The 25018-nt window shown below is 36.0% G+C and overlaps 2 protein-coding genes and 1 long non-coding RNA gene across 3 annotated transcripts in view; all 3 read right to left on the bottom strand.

Moving 5' to 3' along the window:
- LOC141360818 (uncharacterized) overlaps positions 1-25018 on the bottom strand; it is a 261227-nt gene that overhangs the window by 180332 nt on the left and 55877 nt on the right. The gene's annotated exons all lie outside the window — the stretch shown is intronic.
- On the bottom strand, positions 5506-11647 carry LOC141359573 (uncharacterized). The gene has a single exon (XM_073862250.1). The coding sequence runs from the start codon at positions 11494-11496 to the stop codon at positions 6580-6582; it is 4917 nt and encodes a 1638-aa protein (XP_073718351.1). The 5' UTR covers positions 11497-11647; the 3' UTR covers positions 5506-6579.
- On the bottom strand, positions 12636-18259 carry LOC141365572 (uncharacterized). Its single transcript, XM_073870055.1, has 3 exons — positions 18098-18259; positions 12799-14925; positions 12636-12698 (listed from the first exon to the last, which is right to left on the bottom strand). Exons 2-3 carry the CDS (start codon positions 14923-14925, stop codon positions 12636-12638), a joined length of 2190 nt encoding a protein of 729 aa, XP_073726156.1. The 5' UTR covers positions 18098-18259.

Raw genomic sequence — 25018 nt, 5'->3', positions numbered from 1 at the left:
CACACATTGATGTCATTTGTGTTATGCACATCTTTCCGCCATTTTGAATTTTTCGTAAAACCTACTTTTTCGAACTCCTCCTAGACCGTTTGTCCGATTTGCATGTCCTTTGGTATGTAGCATCTAGAGACACCCAAGACAAAAAGTTATCAAAAGCTTTTTGATAGACCAATGCGTTCTCATATAAATTGACAACATATATGGCGGCGAGCACGCCAAAACGGACGTGAGGCCTTATCTTCGCAAAACTTTATTGTATCGACACGAAACTTGGTATATGTCATTACAGTCATGACCTGAGGGTGCCTGCAACGTTTCGTCACAGCGCCACCTAGTGGTCACGAGATTCGAAAAATGCCTATTTTCGCTTATAACTACTTCAAACTTGAGTCTAAAATCTTGAAGGTGGTCTTGTTAGATTCCTTGAGGCATGCCGAGTCAAACGATACCAAACGGTTTTCGGTCGGCCATTTTGGGTGTCGGCCATTTTGAATTTTCTCATTAAGTTCAGTATTTCACAAACAGAATGGCGTATTGCTAACGAAATTTGGCATGGTTCATCAGTGACATGTTCTGAGCGCACCTATAAATCTTTAGGACGGCGCCACCTAGTGGTCAGGATATGTAAAGAAATTGTTTAAAATCTTTATATCATTTGATTAAATTGCCACTATGACATAAGACTTCACTCTATTGATTCCTTGGCTCATGCTGAGTCCGACTGTACCAAATATGTCTGAGTCAAACCTACTTCCTGTCGGCCATTTTGAATTATATTGAACACCTACTTTTTCGAACTCCTCCTAGAGCACTCGTGTGATTGGCTTGATTTTTGGTATGCATCATCTAGGGACACTCTAGACAAAAAGTTATCAAAAGCTTTTCCGTAGACCTATCCGTTGTCGTATAACGCATCAAAGAATGCGAGGGCGAGCACGCCAAAATGTGTTTGAGCCTGTATCTTCGCAAAACTTTTGTGTATTAATATGAGACTTGGTGAATGTCATAACAGTGATGACCTGAGGGTGCATGCACCATTTCGTCACACTGCCCCCTACTGGTCACGAGATATAAAAATGTCTATTTTTGCTTATAACTACTGCAAACTTGAATGTAAAATTATGAGACCGGTCTTGTTAGATTTCGTGAGGCATGCCGAGTCAAACGATACCAAATGGTTTTTGGTCGGCCATTTTGTGTGTTGGCCATTTTGAATTTTTTCTTTAAGTTCAAGTATTTCAGAAACGCAATTGCGTATTGTTATGAAAATTGGTATGATTCATCAGCAACATGTTCTGGGAGGACTTGTAAACTTTTCGGCGCCCCCTACTGGTCAAGAGATTTGAAGCTATATCTCTGCATCTCTTTATCGTATTTACACCAAATTTGGTGGGTGTCATCACAATCAAGACCTGAGTCACAATTTATTGTTTGGTCAGTGCCCCCTAGTGGTCAAGTCATTTAAGGCTATATCTCCGTATTGCTTTATTGTATTTACACTAAATTTGGTATGTGTCATCACAGTCATAAAACTTTATATCATTTGATTAAATTGCCACTATGACATACAGTGTTGGGGGTAACGCATTACAAGTAACTTGAGTTACGTAATAATATTACTTTTCTGAAGTAACGAGTAAAGTAACGCATTACTTTTTAAATGTACACATTAATATTTGAGTTACTTTTTCAAAAAAGTAACTCAAGTTACTTTTTTAGTTTAATTAATTTGATTAAAAAATATGTACTGAATTAAACTAAATGTATGCACTCTCTGTGCCTGTGAGGAAATAGTTTGAGTCAGAAACTGAGATGGCAAGCCAGAGCTAAACATTTTTGTGATGTAATATGCAATTTCTGAATGCAGAACTTTTCAGTCATAAAAACACCTGCAAGGCCTGAAAGAGATCAAGCTTTAGCCACGAAAAAGTAACGCAAAAGTAACTAAAAGTAACGTAAGCATTACTTTCCATGAAAAGTAACTAAGTAATGCAATTAGTTACTTTTTTGGGGAGTAACTTAATATTGTAATGCATTACTTTTAAAAGTAACTTTCCCCAACACTGATGACATAAGACTTCACTCTATTGATTCCTTGGCTCGTGCTGAGTCCGACTGTACCAAATATGTCTGAGTCAAACCTACTTCCTGTCGGCCATTTTGAATTATATTGAACACCTACTTTTTCGAACTCCTCCTAGAGCGCTCGTGTGATTGGCTTGATTTTTGGTATGTAGCATCTAGAGACACCCCAGACAAAAAGTTATCAAAAGCTTTTTAATAGACCAATGCGTTCTCATATAAACAGACAACATATATGGCGGCGAGCACGCCAAAACGGACGTGAGGCTGTATCTTCGCAAAACTTTGGTGTATTGACACGAAACTTGGTATATGTCATAACAGTCATGACCTGAGGGTGCCTGCAACGTTTCGTCACAGCGCCACCTAGTGGTCACGAGATTCGAAAAATGCATATTTTCGCTTATAACTACTTCAAACTTGAGTCTAAAATCATGAAGGTGGTCTTGTTAGATTCCTTGAGGCATGCCGAGTCAAACGATACCAAACGGTTTTCGGTCGGCCATTTTGGGTGTCGGCCATTTTGAATTTTCTCATTAAGTTCAGTATTTCAGAAACAGAATGGCGTATCGCTACGAAATTTGGCATGGTTCATCAGTGACATGTTCTGAGCGCACCTATAAATCTTTAGGACGGCGCCACCTAGTGGTCAGGATATGTAAAAAGAAATTTTAAAATCTTTATATCATTTGATTAAATTGCCACACTGACATAAGACTTCACTCTATTGATTCATTGGCTCATGCTGAGTCCGACTGTACCAAATATGTCTGAGTCAAACCTACTTCCTGTCGGCCATTTTGAATTATATTGAACACCTACTTTTTCGAACTCCTCCTAGAGCGCTCGAGTGATTGGCTTGATTTTTGGTACGCATCATCTAGAGACACTCCAGACAAAAAGTTATCAAAAGCTTTTCGGTAGACCTATCCGTTGTCTTATAACGCATCAAAGAATGCGAGGGCAGGCACGCCAAAATGTGTTTGAGCCTGTATCTTCGCAAAACTTTTGCGTATTAATATGAGACTTGGTATATGTCATAACAGTGATGTCCTGAGGGTGCATGCACTGTTTCGTCACACTGCCCCCTACTGGTCACGAAATATAAAAAATGTCTATTTTTGCTTATAACTACTGCAAACTTGAATGTAAAATTATGAGACTGGTCTTTTTTAGATTTCGTGACGCATGGCGAGTCAAACGATAGCAAATGGTTTTTGGTCTGCCATTTTGTGTGTCGATCATTTTGAATTTTTCTTTAAGTTCAAGTATTTCAGAAACGCAACTGCGTGTTATGAAACTTGGTATGGTTCATCAGTAACATGTTCTGAGAGCACTTGTAAACTTTTTGGCGCCCCCTTGTGGTCATGAGATTGAGGCTTTATCTCTGCATCTCTTTATCGCATTTACACCAAATTTGTTGGGTGTCATCACAGTCAGAAAATCATGAGATTTATTTTTCTTTTTTAATTGAGTCAACTTTTGGTCAATGTTTGATTTAAAAACCTTCATCCAGTAGTGGAGAAGTGTAACACTTAAATCATAAAAAATTTAAGTACAATGTGTAATACTACATAAGAAAGGTAACATATTAAAAATTCACAAAGAGCATACATGTTATTTTAATAGATATACAATATGTGCAGTAAAGATTAAAATGGATATGAGGCTGTATATTTGTAAAGCTTTAGTGTATACTTATGATGCTTGATTTATCTCATCACAGTTCAGATTTGAGGGTAGGTGCATAGTGTCATCTCAGAGCCACCTACTGGTGGGAAAATATGTAAAATAACTGTATTTCCTTGTAATTCATGAAATATTTATTTTGTCAACTATTTTAATATTTGTTCCCTTCAGTTCCTGGTATACAAAACAGTCAATAAATATAAAGTAACAGTAAGAAGAACACTGGTAAGAAAAAGCAGTAATAATAAAATGTTTAATAATTAATAGTGTTTACAGAATAAATTAATGTAAGATTACTTAATATTACAGAGGTGAAATGATGCACAGATATGATATATATGGACAAATAATGTTTATGTTTCTAATTTTGAGTGAGTGTAAACAAGGGGTTCTCAAATGTTTTGTGCACAGGGTCCCCTTGTAAGGAAGACAAATTAAGCATATTCTTCCTTTAAAACATTTAAGATGATTACATTTAAGAGATTACTTAGATTGTTGTTTAGTTGAAATTACATTTGATTTGACAGTTATACTGGTTAAATTATTATAAATGTTTTAATAAAATCAAAAGTAGCATGACCCACATTGTTCTTAGATTACCCTTCTTAATAATGCAAGGCAATTATATAAAACAGATTATTTAACAGATTCTCTGGCTAAACATTTAGAGCCTCCAGGGGTTCCCAACTCACACTTAAAGTTTTAGGATCTACAGCAGTCCTTTGCTTGATATGCACAACCACACCCACAGTATTTGCCATTACATTAATATACATTCACATTATATATTTATAAAGCTGCAACTGCAACGTATATGTTGAAATGTTGTATATAGTATATGATGCATATACTGCAATGTTTTATAAATAAAAAATAAAATAAAGTGACAATAAACTAGATATCTGCATGTATATGTTATATCATGTTTGTCTTGTAATGTTAAAGAAATTGTTCTTCACAATGTGATAGAAAATATTGAATAAATGTGGCTTGGTAGTCCTGTCCTGTTGTAAGCAGCTCTGGACATTAAAAAGGAATAGCCTGGATGACCAGGATGACTACTGTGTGTCATACTGATGTAGTGTTGTGTCCACCATATCACACCTTCCTGAAATTGACTGTAGTTGACCAGAAGATGAATGTTCAGCTGTGGTATCTTCATATACATTCTAAAACATAAAAGTATAAAAATACTATTTAGTTATTAAAAGGATGAGAAAACACGTATATAATTAATAACAAAAAAAACTGAATAAAAACTACTAACCTTAAGTGTCAATGTACATCCTTGTTCCATCACCACACATGAATAAATGACTGAAATAAGTACTGTTGAAGACGAATAAATGTTGATTGGTAGATCTGTTGTGTTGTAACGACAGTTGATGTGAATGACATTAAAAAGGAAGTCATCCCGATTTAGTAGTGTGTTCACCATAGTACATCTTTCTGCAATAAAAGAAAGCATATTATTATGTTATTATTTGTTTAGATGAAGTAAAAATATAAAGGCAAAACAAATTTATATAACAAGATTCTGAATAAAAATACACCTACTGTTTGTAAAATGGTAAGTGTCAACTTGATGCAGTGTTGTGTTCACCATAGTACATGTTTCTGCAATAAAATAAAGCATATTATTATGGTGTTATGTATTTTGAAGTGAAAACTATAAAGGCAAAACAAATTTATATAACAAAATTCTGAATAGAAATACACCTACTGTTTGTAAAATGGTAAGTGTCAACTGGATGCAGGGTTGTGTTCACCATAGTACATGTTTCTGCAATAAAATAAAGCATATTATTATGGTGTTATGTATTTTGAAGTGAAAAATATAAAGGTAAAACAAATTTATATAACAAAACTCTGAATAAAAATACACCTACTCTTTGTAAAATGGTAAGTGTCAACTTGATGCAGAGTTGTGTTCACCAAAGTACATGTTTCTGCAATAAAATAAAACATATTATTATGGTGTTATGTATTTTGAAGTGAAAGATATAAAGGCTAAACAAATTTATATAACAAAAATATGCATAAAAAAGCATTTACTTAATGTAAAATGGTAAATGTATTTCTGATGCACAGTCTTCTTTTTGCTGTATTCTGCTGTACATCAGTTGAAGATAGATGATGTTGTTGTTTCATGTAAACAATAACATGAGATTTCATTTTTTTCAACCACAAGGTAAAGGTTGAGCTGTGGTTTCAGCATATACATTCTAAAACATAAAAAGTAAGTAATGATTAATCGGTAAAAAATTAATGATGAGCATGTGAATCATAAAAAAAAAATATGAAGAATAATACTAACCTTAAGTTTCAATGAACGATTCTTCAATCACCAACAGTAGTTATCTCAGTCATTTAGTCATGTGTGGCATTGGAATATTGGCTGAAATATTTTTCTTAGACGTCAAAGAGTCACATGTAATTGTTTAACAGTGGTTAAGAAGCATTTTTGTACATAAAGTCAAGATGATTTTTGGCTTGTATAAAATAAAAATAAAAAAATTCTTGAACTGTGCTTAAAATGAAATAAATGTAGAAAATAGGTGTGGTTGTGATAAGAACTAAAACGTGCAAAACGCAGCAGATTACAAAACAAAAACACAAATAAAAGTAAATGAATAAATCAAACAAGCAAAGGACTGCTGAAACAAACAGTATAACTGTCATACACCAACCCCTGTCACCTCCCACCCAGTGTCCCCTACCCTTACATGCCCTTACCCAGGGAGCCGCTGTGATTAATTCCTCCCTAACCTCCCACCCCAATGGCCAGCGGAGTATTTATATGTACTATTACAATAGTGACATAAGTATAGCCTGATGGAAGCTGTAGTAGGTTTGTGCAACCTCAACATGTATACATTTAATGTCTTTTGTGTACACATGGTCTATTAATGTACCCTTTTCTGTAGTAGCAGTTTTTATCTGTTGACTGTATCCATGATGTTGCATCAATTTCACAATTGTGGATGAAGTAAAAAGATCTTCATTAAAGTCTCCCATGATTATTTTCTGTCCAGGATGCTTCTCCATTTCATCAATAACAAGTAATAACTGCTGTCGAAACAGATCAGGATTATAAGAATTTGGTCTATACAAAACTGCAGCAGTCAAACTGACACATGGAATTACAAAGTATAAGCATTCTAAGTTGGAGTACTCAGGAATAAACAAATTACACTCAATGTTCTCAGAACAATACAATCCAACACCACCTCCTCTCTGATGTTTTAATTCAGTATAAAGTGCAGTGCTGTTGTCATAACACTTAGATCTTGGGTTGTGTGAGAACACATATCCTGGTATCTGTGGTTCTTGGTCATTAACATTTAGCCATGTTTCTGTCAAACAAATACAATCAGCGTTCATCAGAACTGTATGTGACAGGACATCCTGAAAGTGAGCTTTTAGACTTTGCACATTAAGCAGTGCTAATCTAAATGTACCAAAGGATTTACTAAAACTGTACTTGTCCAATTTTATTTTTGTCATATCTTTCAAAGACAACTCGATTTTTTCATTACAAAATATGACAGATTCTTTAAAGTCCTCAATGATTAATCCACTAAGAGACCTAACTCGGCTTAAAGCAACATATGCTTGTCCTGCTGTAAAGATTTTATTAAGTGAAACAACAGCTTTATCTACTGTGAGTCCTTGTACTTTGTGAACTGTACATGCCCATGCCAATCTGAGTGGAAATTGCCGTCTTATGCCACCAGCATTTGTGACCTGGTCTTCTTGTACTTCAATTACAGTTGAATTTGGAAAAAGTGTGTAACGTTTTTTGCATCTTTGAACTTTCCCAACAGTTGGATTATCAAACTCTACATAAATAGCTGATGGGAAATCATCATTATCTTCACCTTTTTTCTGACTTTCACTTATGTGGACAACCGTACCAAAAGCTCCATTGACAAGACCGTCAGCTACATCAATATTTTTCTTTAACATAACCCTTGCTCCAACACCCAAGGAAATGCATTTAGATAGACATGAGTTGAAAACTGTAGCGTGGTATCCAACTTTACGTTCCATTCTTCCAGTTTTTGAGTTTCTGATATAATCCTGAGCATTTATACTAATTGCATCTGGACAACACTCATGTAGTCTTTCAAGGTTGTATTTATCAACCTCGCTATTTGTAGCAAATATGTGAAGGTCATTACATCTCTCCCCTGTTTCACATTTTTTCAACACATCAATATCAGTAGTGGTAAGATCTTCACTTTTCTTATGAACTCTCAGGCGATTTAACATTCCAGCAAAAGATGCATCTTGTTGTCTAACAACTTTAGTTAATTCAGCAAGCTCAAAGTTGCTTTCCCATAGGTTGACTCCTTTTGAATCAGCATAAAGAGCAGTTCCTTTCACAGGTGGTAACTGATAGAAATCACCCACAGCAATAATGCTGACTTTTCCAAATAAAGAGTAATCACCAGTTTGTTTTATTTGTCGCAGCCTTCCATGAATGTATGACAACAGACGATGGTCAACCATAGAGACTTCATCAATAATCAAAATTTGCAGGTTACCCATTTTGATACGTAAAGAATTTATTTTGTCATCACTAAGCGGTTGATATGGCAATCTGACGTTTGCACCAATTGAAAATGTATTATGAACAGTTGAAGCACCAACATTAAAGGCTGCTACTCCTGTCGAAGCTGTCAAAAGCACAGTAACATCATCAGGATTTTCAGACAGCTGAGATAACAGTCTGCAAGATTCATAGTGTATTGCCTTAATTAAATGACTTTTTCCTGTGCCTGCTCCACCAGTGATAAACAATCTGATAGGTTCAGGGTTTTGTCCAAGTACTTTTTGTAAACACCACTGACGGACTTTATAGAATATGTCAGACTGTTCCTCATTTAATGATCGCAGTAAATGTAACGCTTCATTTCTAGGCAATGTGGTATGGTTTGTTTCTACAGTAGAAATAGTTTGTTGGTTTCCTGTAAGATCTGGAATAAGGTTTTGAGTGTTATCTTCATCAGGCAATACTTTATTCTTCATCAGTTCCATACATTCGTGACGTTCTCTTTCAGTTTCAGGACATATTGCAGCCCAAGCATCCTCTAAATCTATATCCTGCTCCAAAAGCTGTTTAGCTCGCTCTAATTTATCAGAGTCCTTTTCAAACAATTCTCTGTTGCAATCAACAATTAATTTCACATTTTTCATTCCAGAATTAGTTTTTATGACACCACTGTTGTAGTACTCCTCATATGTCTCATAGTTGCTTGGCTTCAAGTGACAGTCATCATAATGTGGTAGAAAAAGCTGCAATAGTGAATGATAGTATTTTTCTGGATCTTTTGTGGGCGAAAATCTCGGATATCTGACAACAGCTGGCTCGGTTCGTGTTCTTCGTTTCACATAACCACAGTTTTTATTGAGTTTAATAACTTCAGTTTCTGCATTTTGTTTTTGTGACAAAACTTCTGATTTTGTCAAAACTCTGTACTCAGAACAAAAACTGGCAAGACAAAGATTAAGTAGTGGTTGTTTCTGTGGTCTGTTCTTGTACCTATCAACAAAACTTGTCATCCAAAGACTGCTTTCATCATCAGACTGTTCTTTCTTCACTTTATTCTTAAGCACATTTAAAGGCAAACTCATCTTTACAGGATTTGGTCCTATTGGAATAAATTGTACTTTACGTGAGCATTCCTTTAAATGCATGCCTGTCAGTCTGTACACCGCTTCTTGCGCGGAAATTTCGCGGCTGTGCAAATAAACACTTCCCAATTGCTTTAAAGATGCCTTAGCTTCAAGATTTCCATTCATAGCTTCATTTTGCGTACGTTGAAGCAAAAGTCCCATTTCTTGTTCTGCTTTTGTAATGTAGCTTAGTATATAAACTACTACAGAAAAGGCATCTGTGACATACTGAATATCCATATTTCCTTGCCAAGCACGCAGTAAATCTCTGTTATACTGGTTTACCCAAATATCTTTTGGATTTCGTTTCAAGACAATGGATTTCTTTTTAGAACATTTGTTGTATGCTTTTTCAAAGACAGCCTGACAAATACCCACAGAAGAGAATAAATCATCAGTTGAATCAAAAATCACATCAGAGTTTAAAGCATTTTTGATTTTTTGTAAAATGGCATTTGCTGTGTCATCTTCATTTTTCCCTTTAAACTCGTCCGCATTAGATGCTCTTGTAATAAAGGTACGGCTAGATGGAGGTCTTGGAAAATTAAAACGACATACTGTATTTTTCTTGCGACATGTTTTTGAATGTCTTGTACTGTGCTTCTGCACACTGTTTACTGTTTCAAAGAGTTCTATGTCTTGTTCTGGCGGTGTCTCACAGGTGATATATGTGTCAATGAAATCAGCAACCACAGGATCATTAGCTTCATCATCATCATTAAGCTTTGGAGCATTTTCTACCCAAAACAGGCAGTGAACGTGAGGAGAACCACGTTGTTGGAATTCAACACGATAAAAATAGTCTTTTATTTTACCGATAGGTTCAGCTGGTGACATAATGACATGTTTCAAAAAACAATGCCATCTGTGATCAAACATTCTTGCTGCAGTGACAGGATTTTTTCGTATAAGTTCGCATTTCTCAGCCCAGGCAAGTTGATCTAAATTGATTTGTTTGCCCTCTTGTTTAATAATGGTGTTCAACATTTCAGGCCATCTCATATCAGCAGAACTAAAAGATGCAAAGAATGTTGGTATGCCAATTTGTCTAATTAAAGCAAATAGATCTTTCTGTGTAGACATCCAATAGGGAGGGGTCCCTCTGACTGGTCTCAAAAACTTATATCCTTCATCAAACTTAAGTATTTTTTGCAAGGAATCAGGATTTGTCAGCATATCTGGTGTCAGCTCTGATAAACTACCTTTTTCAAAACCTTTTCGTAATGCAATTGAGACATTGGACAGAATTTGTTCAACTTCTGATATATACTGAGCATAAAAAATGAAGTCTGAATTCTGAGCAAAACGTCCATCAGCATTTAATATTCGTGCATTCAGGTATCTTGACAATGTGATTTTTTCTGGTCTGTCATCGTGAAATGTTGGACCACCAGTCGGATAGAGAAAAGGGAAGCACTTAGCCTCATTGGTTTCATCTGATAATAACCTGACAGGACTGTTACCTTCACCTGGTGCTACATTTAGTACATCATGAAAATGTTGATCAATTATTTCTGAACCAATGTCAACAGGCTGTAGTGATGTGTCTGACAAAAGTCCACTTTGCTCCTTGATATATGTAAGATCTTCATGTGATTCATCATCAGCTACCTTATCATCGTCACTGTTATCAGAAACATTATCTTCTTGCATTTCATTACCATCAGCCTCGTCAGGTTTATTCAAGTTGTTAATCCACTGCTCATTAAACTGCACATCTTTATACATCTTGTTGTTTTTCACCAAATATACTAAAGCATTTCTGACATGATCGGTGTGGACATATTTAAATTCATAATGGCCTTTGTATGTCAATTTTCGTTTCAGTTTGATTTTTATCATATGATCATCACATTCATTTCGTGGAAGTATGTTGGTCATGTTTGTAGTATTAACCGGAATACAGACAACAGGTCCATGGCAACCCCTCTGCCCACCTCTGGGAAGACATAGCAATTTAAGAAAAGGAATATTGAGTGATATTAGATGTTGTTCCAATGAGTTTAGACATTTTAATTCTTTAGGAATGTCCTCCAAATGCATATTGTTGGCAACACTCTCTTCAGGTAGTTGTCCTCTAAGGATTTTTCGATGGCATGTATAACATATCCACAAATTACAGGCTAAATGCCCAGATAAATTACAATTATCCTCACATTCAGTGTCACATACATGTAAATACTTCAGTGTGATGCATCTTTTACTTAAATCAGCTATGTGCTGTCCTTTTTGTTCATAGCAATCAAATTTACACTCAATAACTTGTTTTCTAAACAATAGCCGATGACATACACAACAAACACATTCTGGACCACTGTTGACTTCTTGATGAAACCGACTAATAGTAGCATCAATGTTTGTTTGTCTTTCTCTTTGTTTTGCATAGATTTCACATCCTTTCTGTATTTTACTCATGCGAAAGTTTGCATCATTATGATATTTATCCTTAGAATATTCACGAACACTGGCATTAAAAGTGGGATTTGTGCAATATTTATGTTTAGAATATTCACGAACACTGGCATTAAAAGTGAGATTTGTGTTGTATTTATACTTAGAATATTCACGAACACTGGCATTGAAAGTGGGATTTGTGTTGTATTTATACTTAGAATATTCACGAACACTGGCATTGAAAGTGGGATTTGTGTTGTATTTATACTTAGAATATTCACGAACACTGGCTTTAAAAGTGGGGTTTGTGCTATATTTATGCTTTGAATAGTCACATAAGTTAGATTTAAAGACTTTGTTGGTTTTGTATTTGATCAGAGAATATTGCCTAACACATGCTTGAAAATCAACATCTGTGGAATACTTCTTCTTTGATCTTTGACGTTTTGACAGCCGAATGTTAATATCAGTCTTATATTTATTTTTAAGGATTTGAAGTTTTCTCTCCTTATATTCAGTATCATGACAATACTTATTTTTGGACATTTCAATCTTTTTCTGTCTGTATTTAATATCATCATATTTAGTTTTAGACATTTCTTTTGTTTTCTGTCTGTATTCAATGTCTTGACAATATTTACTTTTGGACAATTCTATCTTTTTCCGTCTGTATTCTGTGTCATCATAGTATTTAGATTTTATACTAAGTTTTTTTCTTTGTCTGAAATCATTATCACTGTGATATTTCTCACGCTCTCTTTTACATTTTGGCTTGTCTGATGTGTTATTTAACTTTCTTTTTCGTAAACACTGTGTAATGCTTTCATTACCCCATCCAGCTTTGCATGCTCCTGCACAAACATTTCTTTGATGTTTATGTGTTACACATGTGACCATTTCAAAGTGATTTTCATTACAGTGCTTCAGATATATAGCATTATCTGTAAATACCTGATCAGTTGGTGCATGTACATTCCATCTGTCATCATTGAAAGTAAAAATATTTGTTTTCAGCAAATCGGCCGTACAAAAAATGTCTATTTCTGTGGCCCACGATCCAGAATAATACATTTTACGCTGTGTCAAATAATCTTTAATCGATGTGTACTCTTCTCTTAAATACCTCATAAATTTAGAACTGTTAGCGTTAAGGTGTTTCACAACTTCACGTCTGATTTTCAGGTGTTTCTCTTCATTGCCACATACTGCATGTGCTACACATCGATAAAAGCAGTTTCCGTCTCCTTTGATGCTCTTTGTTTTACATGGTTCTCCTAAAGAACTTATATTTGTACCCTGTACACTGTGGTTTTCATTAGTTAAATGTAAGCGTGCACACAACGCATCTTGATTTGCAGATGTTAACGGCTTAAAACTGAACTCATTATTTATAGTATCTCCAATGATGATGTCATCTGTGAGTACATTCTCATTTAACAGGACATCTGTCAAATCAACATTTTCTTGTGTATTTGTCAAATCAACATTTTCTTGTGTATTTTTGTTATAAGGCAATTTTTCTTTATCCAATTTGCATACATATAGCTCTTGTTTACTGTTACCATCAGTACACTTACTTAGCTTATGTTTGCTCTTGGGTGTAGTGCTTGTGGCACTGCATTGACTAGTATTACAAGTTGTGTTAGCAGCTGTGGGTTTACCAGTTGCTGTTGCTTTAACATCCATCACCTTGAGTTGTTTCCTTTCAGTGTTCAGTGAGACAGCAGCAATAACAGTTTGATTATTCAACTGACTATCACCAAGTGGTTTAGGTGCATTTGGTTCCTTATTGCAATCTTTTATGCATATGCCTTCTGTAGGTCTCGAGTCATGGTACAATAATTTATCTAGATCTGCTGCACTTTTTACATCATTAACATTTGTTCTGCTTTGACTATTAGGGACTGAAAAGGCACCTGCATTTCTGTCACACAAGCTTGGCTTGATTCCTGTTACCTCAAATGGAATATATGCATTGCCAAACCTATTAGCAAAGTCATAGAAATACCTGATAACATGATCAATGTTGCTGTAATAAGCTACAAAGCTTGTTGCAGATCTGTATTGTTGGCCATTAATGAAACTGGTTGCATGTGAATCTACAATGGCATACAAATTACCTTGTTTTATAATTGCACATGTATTGGCAGCAATAGTTACCAAACAAGCATCAAAATCAAGCAGCGATCGCTCGACTGCTACATGAAATGGCATTGCAAAATCTCCCACTTCTGCATCATACTCAAAAACATCAGTAAAGCCACCGAAAGATGAACCAAACTTTATTTCAAAATATTTGTCACAGTACGTACATGTTCTGGGAAGTTCTGGAATCAATATGTATTCACACTGGCCTTTTCCTATTTGCCTTGTATTTTTTAAAACAACATAAAGGTCATTTCCCTTATTCAGTACATTATCCAAATCTGCAGTTTGCCATGTCAAAACATTTTTTACACAGTGCTGAAGTACAGATGTTAAACTGATAGCCGCACACTGCTTATTTCTTGTATTACCAAATCGCATATCGTCTTGACTGAACGATCCTCTTATAACTGATCCATCCAGTACTTTATCAGCTTCATTGGCAGATACCTTGTCAATCACATGCACTTTCTCATTGACAGTCTTATTGGCAGTCCCATGGACTTTCTCAATGACAGTGTTAACGGCAGTCCCATGGACTTTCTCAATGACAGTTTTATTGGCAGTCCCATGGACTTTCTCAATGACAGTTTCAATGACAGTTTCAATGACAGTTTTATTGGCAGTCGCGTGGACTTTCTCATTGACAGTTTTGGCAGTCACGTGGACTTTCTCATTGGCAGTTTTGGCAGTCACATGGACTTTCTCATTGACAGTTTTGGCAGTCACGTGGACTTTCTCATTGGCAGTTTTGGCAGTCACATGGACTTTTTCATTGACAGTTTTGGGACAATAAATTGTCGGTATTGGAGCACTTTTGAGAGGAGGCCCAACCTCATATGCGGGTCTTTTTACAAGAGGCTCAACATGGCTGACAACAGCCATGCGCCTCTTAGCCGCCTCAGATCTCCGGAATCCCTTTTTACGTGGCATCTGCAAAAACATAACAACAAATAAGAAACTGTTAATACAAAAATATTATGCATATACTCTTCATTTTTTTACAATGTTTTAATTTATTGACATTGGTGTACTTAAAGGGATAGTTCACTTTAAAAAGAAAATTCTGTCATCATTTACTCATCCTCATGTTGTTCTTAACCTGTATGAATTTCTTTTTCTGATTAACACAAAAGAAGTTTTTTTGAGAAATGATGGCAAACACAGACAGGAAGTGACCATAGACTTCCATAGTATGAACAAAAAAATATGTTGGAATTTCCTGGATATCGTCAGCTGTGTGCTTAAAATCATTTATAAAATTTTGTCTTCATTTATCACAATACTTCCAAAATATTTTTTCCTACTATGGAAGTCTATGGTCACTTACTGCTGTGTGTTTACCATCATTTCTCAAAATACCTTCTTGTGTGTTCATCAGAAAAAAGAAATTCATACAGGTTTAGAACAACATGCGGATGAGTAAATGATGACAGAATTTTCATTTTAAAGTGAACTAACCCTTTAAAAGCTAAATTTTTAGTATTGTACAATAAAGGATACTAGAATACTGAACAAGGAAACGGCTTCACTGATGAAACGTGCATGACAATTCCTTTCGCTATATAACGCATCTCTACTAATGAATTAAAAACAAAAGAAATAGAAGGCATTGCCCAGAATAAGTTTTACAAAGTAGTAAATCAGGATGACACCAGTAAGTACAGGCTATATAATTTGTGTGTTTAATTTAGGCTATTTATTTATTTTTGTCCCTGTGCGCTGATCGGAGACGTGTTTTACTGTGCTGATATTCTGAGAGCTTTCTAGTCTTGCGGCAGTCATCAGCAGCGCCTTGCATCGCCCAATCAGCAAATGATGGGCAAGTGCCTTTTTACATGTACTTAATTTAGTGTATTTGGATAAGGGCTGTGCATAAAAAAAACCTGCAATTCTTGTGTGTGTTTCATCAGTAAAGTCGGTTCGGTGATTAATATTAAATCGCCATTAGCTGCTTTCAGATGGAGCAGCATTTACTATACAGAGCCGTAGTTCACAGAGAAATTAGGCAAAATCGGGTTCATAATTTTAAAAAATGTACTCCGATAACCTATGCGCTTTTGGCTAGCTTCTCTGTGAACCACAGGTCTGTGTAATAAATGCCACTCCATCTAAAAGCAGATGATAGCGTTTTACTTTATTTTTACTGATGAGACACGCATTAGAATCGCAGGCGATTTTTTGCGCAGCCATAATCCAAATACATTGAATTAAGGCCATGTTAATGTCCTGATGGTTTGTAATATAATCCACTAGCTAGCCTACCTGTAGTTTCTCTTTCAGCATGTTTGCTTGTGCTTTACAGAATCACAATTTAAACTTCTGAAACATTTTCATTTTTGTATGTACGTTCAAGGTTTTAATGCATTACGTTCATATAAGGCACAAAATTAGTAATCATCTTCTCCGCTTTAGTTTTTAGTGTCTAATATTACATGATGGTCTTGTCATAATTATTAAATAACATCCTAAAATCTTTTCTTTTTCATTTTTAAACACTGCACCACTTGTATTACATTATATACAAAAAATACACATGTTGATTGATTATGTTTACACATTCCATTATATGGTGTGTAATAAGGTAAATGTTTATCAACACATTATTCTTTTCTAAAGCTAAGTCAAACACAATTATTTAAAATGTTGTTATGGGGTATTTTTTTATGTGCATGATTAATTTGAATTTTTGAAAGCCCTAAAAATACATGATTTCATTTTAGACTGGTCTTATGTTCTGCTTTAGAGATAAAGCCTAGACCGGGCTTATTCTAGTACAAGACTAAAATGTATGTTTGATCTGTCTTAATTTAAACACACTTATATATCTTAACATATATCAGTGCCATTGTTTTTGCTCAAGACGCACACCAGTAATGTTTATTTATAAGGTTTGTTTAAAAAACTACTTAAATGTCCTAATATAACCTAGTAATAGGCCTAGTGCTGGATTATTCTAAACCATGTCAGGAAACTGCCCTATGATATAGCTCTATGATTTCCATTTTAGGTTGTTTACTGTATGTGCACTCTCAGAAGATAATTTACACAAGCTGTCACTGGGGTGGTACCCTTTCAAATAATACACATTTGTGAAGAGTGCATAATAATGGGTACAAATGTACCCATATCTGTATTTATTTTAAATGTATGCAAAAAACGTAAAACAACAACTTACACCACAAACATGGTAAATATTAGGGCCCATTTAAAGGGTATCGTCCCAGTGACTACTTTTGTACCTCTTATTCTGAGTATGTATGCATGATAACAGAAAGGAGTAAGCACGCGCCTTCAGCCATCTTCCTGCCAGTCAGCTTGCCTCAGACTGAAAGTAATACATGAAATATGACACCTGCTGCTCTGTGATGTGACGCGCGTGTTTAACTCCGGTAAATTCAGGCAGATAATACATTCAGTTGTTCTCTTTGTTCTATCTCTAACTACACTAACTGATTTAATTACAAGAACATATAAAACCAATGTTTTAAGTTGGTGCCGCTGTGGGCAAGTGATCTAAGCAAGAGATAAAAAAACCTTTTTAAAACAACATGGTTTCCTACACACGTGATTTACAAAACTTTTTAAATCCCGTTAAGTTAGTTGCAACCTTAAAGTTTCAAAGGTTCACAGATACATTATTTCGTTATGTGCCATAAATAAATAAGACTTATTACAGTTATTTCATTCGCCGGTGTCTCAGGGTGTTATTTGGCGCTTACAGAGTTATTTTTCTACTTTTGTTGTCGTGCGCGAGTCCGGCCTTTGGTCCGGCTCAGACTTTAGGAGCCGCTTCATTCACTCGGAGAAAAACGCTTTTAACCATCAAAGGCAGCGACAGATCTCTAACAGTATTAAACAGCCATTTACTTGCAGCATATTACATTTCTCCGTAAACTAACATTTTCTATAAAACTGTTATTGTTCGAAACATTCGGTGTTTTAGCAGCCTTTCAGTAGGATTTCGGAGGCCCTAGTTATTTGGTCAACGGAGTTTTCAAACTACTCAATACACACATTCATCGTCGTATATGTGTAAAGCATTGCATAACAATTGCTATTATTTATTATCTCGATATCACTTCCGATAAAATACATAACTTACCTTTGTTTAAGAACACCAGCAACTTTATAATACACGTCACAACAGCTTCTCCACCAACGACGACAACGCATGCGTACAGTAGTGATGAATCGTTTGCAACGGGCCTGCTCTGACCTATTTGCATGTGGCACTCGATGCGTCCAATCAAATGGAAAGACAGACTAGGACTATACCATTATGTTAAAGAAGAAAGGGGGAAAGACGCTGCAAAAATCAGTGTAGTGGTACAGTCCGAGTACACAAAGCGATAGAGAGAGGAGGGGGAACAGGTGTTGTGTCGAACTCAGTTCCCCCTATGTTTCCCTTTAGTGTAGTGCTTTTATAGCGTTTTCATCACGTTACATTTAGAAAGATTAAAGATTTAAATTGGTTATACTAAAAAGTCATAATATCATGTATTTTATAATACAATTTATTAAATATTTCACACATTTGACAGTTTTCTATTAGGGTATTTCTTTTAAAATATAGCCTGTCTTTTTCTTTTTTTTCCTTTACTGGTTGTTTTAAAAATGTTATGTTTGCATACATAATTAAATAAATATTATACATATAATATGATTCATACTGTAAAAATAATTGACTTACCATTAAGAATAATACAGATACATTACAGAAATGCACACATGTACATCTCAGTAGCCATTAAAACTTTAAATATATAAATAATAAAACCTATAACGTGATAAAAACGCCATAAAAACACTACACTGAAGGGAAAAATAGGGGGAACATAGGGGGAACAGACTTCGACACAACACCTGATTTAAATATTATTCTTTATTCCAGACACATAGATCCATATAAAAAAGACATACAAACATACTTATTTAAAAAACAATACACACAAGAACGGAGGGGGAAAAAGACATTTAAAAAAACATACAGGCTTTTGCTCCAGTGCTACGTATAACTCTCGCTTCCAGAAACGAGAGTTATACCTAGTGTCACTCTGTTTAACATTGTTTAACACACGTATAATACTGTTTTTCAAATCCCTCAGCCGACACATGAAGCTATAGATATACTTCCTTAACACAGCATTCAAGGTGGATACATTATTTGACACAAACAGTTGGCTTGCACTTGTCCACCTTGGAAGCTTGAGCAGGATTCTCAGCGAATCGTTAAATGCAACTTGGAGCTTACAGCACTGCCGCTGCACATCATCATCATCATCACTCAAATCATTATATCAAATCAAATATAAGCGCGTTAAGAGAAAGTTAAGGCATTAAACGAAAATAAGAAGTAAGTTAAGTCATGAGTGAAACCTAAAAAGACTACTTTTGTCTATATTTATTAGGTTTATTTGCTGTAATTCTGTGTTAATTGTTCAATTGTTTACTTAAAGTTTTATCATAATGTCAAATAATAGGCTTAGCCTATCTGTGTATTTTTTCCAAACAAAACATTACAAAATAAGGCTTTTATATTAAAAAACAATTGATACAACAATTGCATACCAACAAACCATTCACAGTTGCTAATTTGGCCTAAAAAGAAGTATCCCAGTGATCGTAAATGAAGACCCGGAGCCATAAGAGCTGCTGTTGTTCTAAGGAAGCAAAGCCAAAAGAGCCGAATCTTTGAAAAGATCCGGAATTCTGAAACAAAAATCTGCGGAACATAGATAAATTTTTATAGGTTCGCTTGGCGACAAGCGATCTTAAATCATGACAGTCATCGCGTATGAATCATTTTTTGCCATGTTTGGCTTGACCCCGGTATCGCTGCTTGCAGCTATATTTATTAGTTATTCTTCTTCCGCCATTGCGGTCTATGGCAGCCCATAGAACCGTACGTAGGAAAGTTATGAAATTTGGCACACTGATAAAGGACAGTCCAATGTGTCCCCACAGCAAATTTGGAGTCTCTATCTCTAACCCGCTAGCGCCACCAACAGTCCAAAGTTGCACTTATGTTTTTGCTTATAACTTCTGATCCGTAAGTCCTAGAAACAAAATTCTTGCTTTCGCTTATTCATTGGCTCAAGACGATTTGATTGGACCCTATGGCGTCATTTTCCGTCATGAAAATTTTCCGCCATTTTGAATTATTCGTAAACTCTACTTTTTCGAACTCGTCCTAGGGCTTTTGTCCGATTGACACAAAAATTGGTATGTATCATCTAGAGACACTCATGGCAAAAAGTTATTAAAAGAATTTCGATAAACCAATCCGTTGTCGTATAGCGCATCAACGAATTTTACGTAGAGTGCAAAAAAACAAATTTTTGGCTGTATCTCAGCCAAACTTAAGCCTATTGACACGACACTTGGTACGTGTGATTCCAGTCAGGAACTCAGGGTGCATGCACAGTTTCGTCACAGCGCCACCTAGTGGCCAGACGAATGTTTTATATGCCTATAACTTTGGCTGTGATTGACATATTTTCATGGGACTTGTTTCTTTGGAGTTCAGTATAGTTGCCGAGTCCAACGATACCAAACATGCCAGAATTCGCCTTACGGTTAACCCTGCGCAGCAAAATAGTGCTTAAAAAACACGCGTGAATATCTCCGCGAGCGTTTTTCTGATCGACTCGAAAACACCATAGGAAGAAACTAACCTTACCTTCTGAACAAAAAGTTCTATTAGCGTTATATTAAAATTTTCATCAGAAATGGCCGAAAAATGCAAAAAACGAAAAATTACCTTTACATTTGGTGTTTTTTACACATAAATGACTGCAACTTCGTAACGAAAAGAGATTTTTTCACCAGATTTGATACGCTGATGCATGAGCACATTCTGAGGCTACACAAAAAAAATTGTATGCTTGCACCACTAGATGGCCTTATAATTGAACAAAACCTTTGATAACAAGCCAGCCTTATGGTCATACAACTGTTTCTTAACTAAACTAAAGTGTATAGTCATGAAACTAGCTAGATGTAACAGTCATGACTTAAGGTTGCATGCACAGTTTTGTCATAGCGCCACCTAGTGGTTTTGAGATAGAAAATGGCTATTTTTGCCTATAACTACTGCAACAACACATCTAAAACCATGAGTCTTCATGGATTATTCCTTGATTATTCCTCCATGGCTTGGATTATAATCATTGGTAGTTGCCAATTCAATCCCTAGCAACCAATGAGAATACCTTATCAACCGTTTTTTGCAAGAGCTATATCTCTGCATCAGAACATCGTAGAGACACGGGGGCTCTTTTGACTCATTTAACTTGCTGTAACATGATGTGACCTACGTTTTAGCACTGCAAACACCATTCACATGTCCTTCAGGGCTCTAATAATCCATGATTGTCAATAACAGAAGGACGATCACAGTAGACAAGAACATAGATTATTTTTGTTGGTTACATTGGCGGTTTTTTATCCGTTATCATTAAGTTTACCTAGGTTCTTCAATCTCCTTATCCAATCTCAATTTTACATCCTTTTGTGCCTTTTTCGGCTTGACCCCGGTATTGCTGCTTGCAGCTATATTTAGGGGTCAAGCCCCGAAGGGGCGAAGACCCCTATTGTATTTGTTAGTTTTCCTATTATAATAATTATTATTCTGGTTCTTCTTCCGCCATTGCGGTCTATGGCAGCCCATAGAACCGTACATAGGAAAGTTATGAAATTCGGCACACTGATAGAGGACAGTCCAATGTGTCCCCACAGCAAATTTGGAGTCTCTATCTCTAACCCGCTAGCGCCACCAACAGTCCAAAGTTGCACTTATGTTTTTGGTTATAACTTCTGATCCGTAAGCCCTAGAAACAAAATTCTTGGTTCCTCTGATTCCTTGGCTCAAGACAATTCGATTGGATCCTATGACGTCATTTTCCGTCATTAAAATTTTCCGCCATTTTGAATTGTTTAAAAAAACTACTTTTTCGAACTCGTCCTAGAGCTTTTGTCCGATTTTCACGAAAATTGGTATGTATCATCTTGGGACACTCATGGCAAAAAGTTATCAAAAGAATTTTGATACAGCAATCCGTTGTCATATACCGCCTTAACGAATTTTACGTAGAGCGCAAAAAAACTGATTTTAGGCTGTATCTTCGTCAAACTTTGGCCTATTGACACGACACTTGGTACTTGTGATGCCAGTCAGGAACTGAGGGTGCATGCACAGTTTCGTTGCAGCGCCACCTAGTGGCCAGAGAAATGTTTTATACACCTATAACTTTGGCTCCGATTGACGTATTTTCACGGGACTTGTTGCTTTGGAGTTCTGAATAGTTGTCGAGTCCAACGATACCAAACATGCCAGAATCCGCCTTACGGTTAACCCTGCGCAGCAAAATAGCGCTTAAGAAACACGCGTGAATATCTCCACGAACGTTTTTCCGATCGACTCGAAAACACCATAGGAAGAAACTAACCTTACCTGCTGAACAAAAAGTTCTATTGGCGTTATATTAAAATTTTCATCAGAAATGGCCGAAAATTGCAAAAAACAAAAAATTACCTTTAAATTTTGTGTTTTTTACACATAAATGGTTATAACTTCGCAACGAAAAGATATTTTTTCACCAGATTTGATACGCTGATGCATGAGCACATTTTGAGGCTACACAAAAAAATTGTATGCTTGCACCACTAGATGGCCTTATAATTGAACAAAACATTTGATAACAAGCCAGCCCTATGGTTATACAACTGTTTCTTCACTAAACTAAAGTGTATAGACATAAAACTAGCTAGATGTAACACAATTATGACCTGATGTTCCATGCACAATTTTGTCATTGCGCCACCTAGTGGTTTTGAGATAGAAATATGGTATTTTTGCCTAAAACTATTGCAATAACACATCTAGAACCATGAGTCATCATGGATTATTCCTTTCATGGCTTTGACTATGATCACTGGTGGTTGCCAATTCACTCCCTAGCAACCATTGAGAATACCTTATTAACCGTTTTTGCAAAAGCTATACCTCTGCATCAGAACATCGTAGAGACACGGGGATGGTCTCTTTTGACTCATTTAACTTGTTTTAACATGATGTGACCCATGTTTTGCCACTGCAAACACCACTCACATGTCCTTCAGTCCTCTAATGTTCCATGATTGTCAATAACAGAAGTACGATTGCTGTAGACAAGAAATTAGATTATTTTTGTGGATAACTTTTTTGTTTTTTCATCTAAAATTATTAGGTTTACCTAGGTTATTCAATCTGCTTATCCAATCTCAATTTTACATCCTTTTGTGCCCTTTTCGGCTTGACCCCGGCATTGCTGCTTGCAGCTATATTTAGGGGTCAAGCCCCGAAGGGGCGTAGAACCCTATTGTATTTGTTAGTTTTCTTAATTTTATTATTAGGGGTCAAGCCCAGAATGGGCGAAGACCCCTATTGTATCTGTTAGTTTTCTTATTATAATTATTAGTTATTCTTCTTCCGTTTCTTCTTCCGCCATTGCGGTCTATGGCAGCCCATAGAACCGTACGTAGGAAAGTTATGAAATTTGGCACACTGATAAAGGACAGTCCAATGTGTCTCCACAGCAAATTTGGAGTCTCTATCTTCAACCCTCTAGCGCCACCAACAGTCCAAAGTTGCACTTACGTTTTCACTTATAACTTCTGACCCGTAAGTCCTAGAAACGAATTTCTTGATTCTTCTGATTCCTTGGCTCAAGCCGATTCGACTGGACCCTATGACATCATTTTCCGTCATGAAAATTTTTCCGCCATTTTGAATTATTCGTAAAACCTACTTTTGCAAACTCGTCCTAGAGCTTTTGCCCGATTGCCAAGAAAATCGGTATGTAGCATCTACAGACACTCACGGCAAAAAGTTATCAAAAGAATTTTGATAAACCAATCCATTGTCGTATAGCGCGTCAACGAATTTTAGGTAGAGCGCAAAAAAACAGATTTTAGGCTGTATCTTCGCCAAACTTAGGCCTATTGACACAAAACTTGGTAATTGAGATGCCAGTCAGGAACTGAGTGTGCATGCACCGTTTCGTCGCAGCGCCACCTAGTGGTCAGACTTATGCTTTACATGCCTATAACTTTGGACATGATCGACGTTTTTTCACGGGACTTGTTTCATTGAAGTCCTGAATAGTTGCCGAGTCCAACGATACCAAACATGCCAGATTTCGCCTTACGGTTAACCCTGCGCAGCAAAACAGCACTTAAAAAACACATGCGAATATCTCCGCGAGCGTAATTCCGATCGACTCGAAAACACCATAGGAAGAAACTAACCTTACCTTCTGAACAAAAAGTTCTATTGGCGTTATATTAAAATTTTCATCAGAAATGGCCGAAAAATGCAAAAAACGAAAAATTACCTTTACATTTTGTATTTTTTACACATAAATGGTTATAACTTCGCAACGAAAAGAGATTTTTTCACCATATTTGATACGCTGATGTATGACCACAGTATGAGGCCACACAAAAAAAAATTGTATGCTTCCACCACTAGATGGCGTTATAATTGAACAAAACCTGTGATATCAAGCCAATCCTATGGTCATACAACTGTTTCTTCACTAAACTAAAGTGTATAGTCATTAAACTAGCTAGATACAACACAGTTATGATTTGAGGTTGCATGCATAATTTTGTCAGTGTGCCACCTAGTAGTTTTGAGATAGAAAATGGTAATTTTTGCCTAAAACTACTGCAACAACACATCTAAAACCATAAGTCATCATGAATTTTTCATTTCATGGCTTGGATTATAATCACTGGTGGATGTCAATTTACTCTCTAGCAACCAATGAGAATACCTTATCAACCATTTTTGCAAGAGCTATATCTCTGCATCAGATTATCGTAGAGACATGGGGATGGGCTCTTTTGACTCATTAACACCACTGTAACATTTTGTAAGCTGAGTATTACCACTGCAAGCACCACTCACATTTCCTTCAGTGTTCTAGTTATCAATGCTAGTTGAGAAGAGAGGGGGAGATTTCACTAAAGGAGAACACAG

Source organism: Misgurnus anguillicaudatus, chromosome 1 (assembly GCF_027580225.2).
Source record: "Misgurnus anguillicaudatus chromosome 1, ASM2758022v2, whole genome shotgun sequence".
In the NCBI taxonomy this organism is placed as follows: domain Eukaryota; kingdom Metazoa; phylum Chordata; class Actinopteri; order Cypriniformes; family Cobitidae; genus Misgurnus; species Misgurnus anguillicaudatus.
Note: the sequence above shows the minus strand (reverse complement) of the source record. Positions and strands in the feature narration are given on the sequence as shown.

Excerpts from the sequence above, each read along its gene's own strand:
- LOC141359573 (XM_073862250.1), bottom strand. The coding sequence starts at position 11,496 with ATGCATTTGGAGGACATTCCTAAAGAATTAAAATGTCTAAACTCATTG.
- LOC141365572 (XM_073870055.1), bottom strand. The coding sequence starts at position 14,925 with ATGCCACGTAAAAAGGGATTCCGGAGATCTGAGGCGGCTAAGAGGCGC. Across the intron at positions 12,699-12,798 it reads TACATGCACCAACTGATCAG|GAGCATGCAAAGCTGGATGG; the intron begins GTATTTACAGAT and ends ATGTTTGTGCAG.